The sequence below is a fragment of the Babylonia areolata genome, chromosome 9 (genome assembly GCF_041734735.1).
Source record: "Babylonia areolata isolate BAREFJ2019XMU chromosome 9, ASM4173473v1, whole genome shotgun sequence".
Lineage (NCBI taxonomy): Eukaryota > Metazoa > Mollusca > Gastropoda > Neogastropoda > Buccinidae > Babylonia > Babylonia areolata.
The window spans coordinates 37,016,409-37,022,704 of NC_134884.1; the positions used below are offsets into that span (position 1 = coordinate 37,016,409).

Below are 6,296 nucleotides of genomic sequence, written 5' to 3' on the forward strand. Positions count from 1 at the left end.
ACAGGAAATGGATAATGAGCGCCCGATGGCAGCCGTCAATCGGCTCTACCCAAGTAGGCAGCCTGTTTTGGAAAATGACCCCGTGTTTGTGAAGCGCTTAGAGCTTGATCTGTGACCGAGGATAGGCGCTATAATTATAAGAACCCATATCAATCAGTCTATCAGTCAATCAATCAATCAATCAATCAATATTTTCTGTCCTAGTGTAGTCCTACAGATTGACATAAGCTTAGAGTTAGGACAACAGCTTTTTCCACTGCAATGGAAGATCATTGACAGCTTAGTCTTTTGTGAAGGACCATGACTCCCAAACTGGGTGGCAAGATTCTACTGGCTCTTAAAGCTGCAACCTTAGGGGTTTGTCAACCCATGGGGACCATCCCAACGCCGACTTTCTTAAAGCTCTCTTGACAGAGAGAGTTGGGATGTAATTTGGGCGAGACACTGTCCGCTGTAATCAAATTCTAGCCCAGATAGTCGGGACAGCAGTTACCTCCACTGTTGTACCGACGATGGTCATGATTGGACACAACTGAAACTTGAAACTGAAAATGACACCGAAGGGCTGTACTGGGGTGGCGGTGAGGCAGAGTCTGTGTGTGTGTGTGTGTGTGTGTATGTGTGTGTGTGTGTGTGTGTGTGTGTCTATCAGTCTGTCTCTGTCTGTCTGTCAGTTTGTCTGTTTCTCTGTTATGTTTTACGATGTTGATTACCTGTAGCAAGTTTAGTTGTTTGGACACCTGGAAATAAATGATCAGTCATTGCAAGTGATAAAAGACGACGCTAAATATAACAAAACAACAATAATCAGGTGATAATCTTTGAAAAACTGCCGAAAGTTACAATGCTGGAAACACTTCACATATAGTTCCCGGAAATTAGCGCTAATATATTACAGAGCACACGTACCAGTTGTCCAAAGGTCAACCCGTCCAATAATTTCTGAGCAATCTTCTTCTTCTTCTTCTTCGTTCGTGGGCTGCAACTCCCACGTTCACTCGTATGCACACGAGTGGGCTTTTACGTGTATGACCGTTTTTACCCCGCCATACTCCGTTTTCGGGGGGGTGCATGCTGGATATGTTATTGTTTCCATAACCCACCGAACGCTGACATGGATTACAGGATCTTTAACGTGCGTATTTGATCTACTGCTTGCATATACACACGAAGGGGGTTCAGGCACTAGCAGGTCTGCACATATGTTGACCTGGGAGATCGTAAAAATCTCCACCCTTTACCCACCAGGCCCCGTCACCGTGATTCGAACCCGGGACCCTCAGATTGACAGTCCAACGCTTTAACCACTCGGCTGTTGCGCCCGTCACTGAGCAATCAATTAGCCGAACATGAGAGGCCACATTTGAAAGGCTTGAACACGTACCCCACAACAAGGTGTATTAATTTGATCGAAGTCAACTATTTCTTCCGAATATAATTGTTCTACTGTCTTTCCTTATCCACCTTCTGCTGTTGTTTTCCGTCCCAGACCACCCCTCAAGAGACGTTTCAGGACAGTAAATGCTCCCTCGGGGGACCTACGGAAGAGGATTGGGGATTTGGGAAGTTACACCCCCGGGTGAGGTTGTGTACAGAGGATTCAGATGCATTCGAGAGAAAGAGACAGAGACAGACAGACAGACAGACCGAGCAGGTATCTTTAAACTAACTTTATAATGCTCAGCACACGTTAAACACAATTTTTTTCATCATCTTAGAATCCTTTAAAAAAAAGAAAAAAGTGTGTGTGTGTGTGTGTGTGTGTGTGTGTGTGTGTGTGTGTGTGTGTGTGTGTGTGTGTTTATATATATAACATACATATGCATCAAGCACAGTTCTTGTCTCCATGCAGGGGGTTATCAGTACATTTCTTCTCCGTGTGCAGGTGGTGGTAACTAAGGCAGACGCCTCCCCCAACGGCCACCAACGGCACAGTGACTGCCTGCAGGATTATGATGTCCCTCCCTCCCGCCACCCTCCTCCCCCAACACCAGGGTCCCCCTCCTCCCCCTCCCCCACACCCACAGGTCCCTCGCTCTACGACATTCCCCACCAGAGGACAGCAGCACCAAGCACCACAACCACCACCGATTTCAACACCCAAAGTTTACCCCCTGTTCCTCCACACACCGTGAACTCGTTCTACGACAGTCCTCCAGCCTCCTGCAAGCGACCTCCGTTTGAAAGAAACGCGCCGTGGAGAAGCTTTGCCTCCATGGACAATCTGTTTTCCAATTCCTTTCGAACAGTGTCATCACCTTCCGGGGATCACCATCCAAAATTCCCTCACAAGACTCCCATGAACAGAAAGAGGTGGTCTGCTGATTGTGGAACTTTAATGATGCTGGCGGAAAAAGATGGCAATGAAAGGCTGCAAGGAGGTGATGGTGGAAACTTGAGGTTGTCAGGGGAGGTTGGAAATAATACACAGCCACCGGATTCCGAGCGGCATAATCCAAATCCGCCTGTTCGAGTTGTCGTAGATCACGTGCCGTCTGATGAAGACGAGACTGTGTACAGCACACCGCCGTCCGGTCAGCCTGTGAAGCCCACTAGAGAGGCAACGTATGACACCCCCCATCTCTCCACGTATCTCTCCCCTGCGTGTGTGTGGACACGACCTCCTGGCAGGAAGTTATCCAGTGCTTCCAGCGAGCCCTGTATTGCAGGCATCACCTCCCACTCGGCCCCCGATCGCAGGATTGTGGTCAGTGCTGCAGGTCTGCCAGACAGTGCTCTTTATGGTGCAGATGTTTCACACCACAAAGTGTCCAGTCTCTCAGCCAGACAAAGTTGCTCCTCAACGCAGTTACCCGTAGACACACGAGTTAGGGACATTCCAGAATTCAGTCTTTCCACTGCCGGCACTCCAAGACCACTGTCGGATTGTGTGACAGGAGATCGCTTTCACTTGGATCTCAAAACTGCCAACAGCCTGAAGCATTCTGCAGGCAGCTCTCAAGACCCTCTCCGTAACTGTGTCTCTGAAGTCAGCCTGAAATCACCGCAGTCAGATCCCGGTTCCACACCAGCTGCCAATGGAGCATTCTACGATATCCCTCCTCAAGTGAACCGACAGTCCATCGTATCTGCTGGTTCCAACTCTTCAGATGACAGCTTCAGGTTGTCCTCGTGTAGCATGGATTCACTCAGTTCTGGTGCAGAGTACTATTGTCTTGCTGAAGGACTGTATGAAGAACTGAATTTGGATCAAGATTCGGCTATACAGCTGCTGATGAAACTCCAGGAGGATGTCACAAAATCTGCCTCACGAGTGCTGATGTTTGTATCTTCCACGTGGCGTGCCAAAGAATTCCTGCAGTCCAATGTGTACGACATCAAGACAGCGTGTGTGGATCTGGAGGCCACAGCGAGAAAGCTTGTAGAGTTTGGTCAAGGAACACTGGTCAACTCCACCCACCTGTCTGACAGAAAGCTGGTCAACCGCTTGGTCAAACAGGTCAACCGTCTGCAGAAGCAGCACAAAGCTGTGTCCGAGGCCCTGCACTGTCTGGATGACATGCAGTGGGAGGTCTCCACGTTGGCCGAGCCTCTGAACCCTAACCACAAAGACCACCTGGACACTGTCGTCTCCCTGACCAAAGAAATGACTCCTGAAATGAAGAAGCTGGTCTCTCTAATCTGTGGCAACAGCAGCCTGTTTTTCAAACGTTCCCCTGCTGTGACGTCAGGTGGGTCAGAGACTGTTCACAGCATGTCCAGCAGCAGCAGCACCTCTCAGCTGAAGCAGCAAGACACAGCAACGCCACGGTCTGTTTCTGTGCAGCTGAGGCCTCTCCCTCCTCTTCCCGTGTCGGCATCTGCTATGCAGATGGCAGGTGGCCAGAACTCCCTGAACAGTGAGATCAGTGTGGCAGAGGAAGGGATGCGACGATGCACTGTGGCTGACACTGACGACGACTATGACAGAGACTACACTGACGTGCAGGACGATTACGACTACGTCCTGTTGGAAGCTTGTGATTCCGGAGCTCAGCAGACCAGAACCCCGCAGCTACAACACCAGTCTGAACAAACACAACACATGCTGGAAAACATAGATGAAGAAATGGAACATTCCGACAGTATAAGAACGGACAAAACGCAAAGTGTAGCCGTGTATACGATCCCCGAAAAAGGCACATATGATGGAATAACAGGCCCAACAGAGCCCATTCACCACACAGAAACAGTGAGTGCCTGTCTTGGCAAGAAATACGCAAACACTGACAAGACCCAGGCATTTCAACAGACTGGTGTGACCTCTGCTTCTGGATACTGTCCTAACGGCCAGCTGACTTACGAACCGCACCTCCATCAAGACCTCGGAACCCCAGCGTGTCGAACGAACTCGCCCCAAACCCCACCACCCCAAGACCCACCTTCCCAAGGCGGGTCCGGTATCACCCACACAACCACCGCAGACCCCGGTGACAAGCAGGTGTTGCATTATTACTCCGGGCAGCTGGAGACTCACAGCACGCTGCTCACCAACGCCATTGATGCCTTCGCCGCCTGCGTCAAGGACAAGGAGCCCCCCAACGTGTTCATCTCCAACAGCAAGTTCGTCATCATCACCGCCTACAAACTCATCTACATCGCTGACGCTTTGCATCGCCGGCTGGTGGACGTGGAGGTGAGGAACAACGTGGTGCGCTGTGCCGATCAGCTGTGTCAGCGTCTGAGGGAGTCTGTGCAGGCCACCAAGACCGCCGCCTCGCTCTTCCCCTCGGCCACAGCCGTGCAGCAGATGATGGACAAAGTGGTGGACGTCTCCCGTGCCGCCCAGGAACTCAGACTGAGCATCACACAGGCTTCTTCTGCCTTGTGAGTGAGAGGTCACTGGAAGTGTTGGGTTTACTTTCGTCAGTATTATTGAACTGGAAGATAACGTACATCGCAATTGTGCAAAAATATTAAAAACGGTAACTGTGCAAAAATATTAAAAACGGTAACTGTGGTTGTCGTTTTCCTGAATCACTGCACGCAGTCTGAAGCAGTTTATTACCATGTTTGAAGAGGAGACAAAACTACATTTAATCGGAAGCGTGGAAAATGAAAGATCGTAACTGCTTGGTCGCTTTTTTTTGGAGTGGGTGGTCTTGGCAATTTGACATTAACCCTTTCACTGCCAAGCTCGCATTTATACAGCAGCTAGGTAGAGGACCCATGTCACTGAAGGGTGACCAGATCATGGGTCTGTTATCCATGAACCTACTTCTCTTTATTTTCGGTGGAAGGACAGGCCATATTTTTTTTTACACATCGCAGGGGGAATCCCCAGCTATTATTAGACACCATATTTTCTGTGTTTGTAGCACAAGGGAATTTTGCACTCTAAATTGACTGGCGGTGAAAGGGTTAATTTTCGTTCCGACAGGCAGGCAGTAGCTCCTGTTATGATTCATCACAGACTATCCCTGAGGGACGTTTCAGGATCGTGAATGGGGGTGGGGGGGTACAGAAGGAGAAGCGTATAGGACGTTACACCGAGTGAGGCTGTGTACACAAGATTCACGGACATAAGACAGACCGACAGAGATACAGCAGTTCTGCTTCAGAATGCGTCTTGCTGCATTTGTCTTTAGTGTACATAATTTGAACTGCCCCACTTCTGAATTCGCCATACACTGTGAACATTGTGCAGCTGCATACATTGCTTTGGTGGAGTTTACTGTTGTATGCTTATTTCGTGCTGCACGAATGCATTCCTTCTCTTGCTAGAGAAGACCTGTGTACTCTTTAAGCCTGTGCCATGTTTTGATAGCACTTGTACAGTTGAAATGTGCCATGACTTCTGTCTGAGATGTATTTTCTCTTCATCGTGTAGCAGTCGGATGATAATGAAGAGTTGTTTTCAAAGAGTAGCCTTTTGTTCAAAGAGGAAGAGAATGTTTATAAAAAAAAAACCCACAAAAAAACCCAACAAAAAAAAAAAAAACAATTAGAAAGAAAAAAAGACGAAATACTGGAAAGAAATATAGGCATTTCATTTCCAAAAAAGATATTTTATACAGTAGAGGAGAGAATATATATATATATATATATATATATATATACACTCTCTCTTCCTCTCTCTCTAATTCACTGTCTCTCTTCTCTGTCACACACACACACACTATATATATATATATATATATATATATATAGACTGTCAAGAGCGCTGTTCAGACACACACACACACACACACACACACACACACACACACACACACACACACACACACACACACACATATATATATATATAAATATATATCTGTGTCTGAACAGCGCTCTTGACAGTTTATTTTAGC

The 6,296-nt window shown here is 48.0% G+C and overlaps 1 protein-coding gene across 1 annotated transcript in view; it reads left to right on the plus strand.

The window, feature by feature from the left end:
• Positions 1 to 5,914, plus strand: part of LOC143285854 (breast cancer anti-estrogen resistance protein 1-like) — a 19,074-nt gene extending 13,160 nt beyond the window's left edge. Inside the window, exon 3 of the mRNA XM_076593288.1 lies at positions 1,886 to 5,914. Within this exon, the coding sequence (XP_076449403.1) occupies positions 1,886 to 4,831 (2,946 nt within the window). The 3' untranslated portion in view covers positions 4,832 to 5,914. The remainder of the gene's footprint in view (positions 1 to 1,885) is intronic.
• Positions 5,915 to 6,296: the final 382 nt, after the last annotated feature.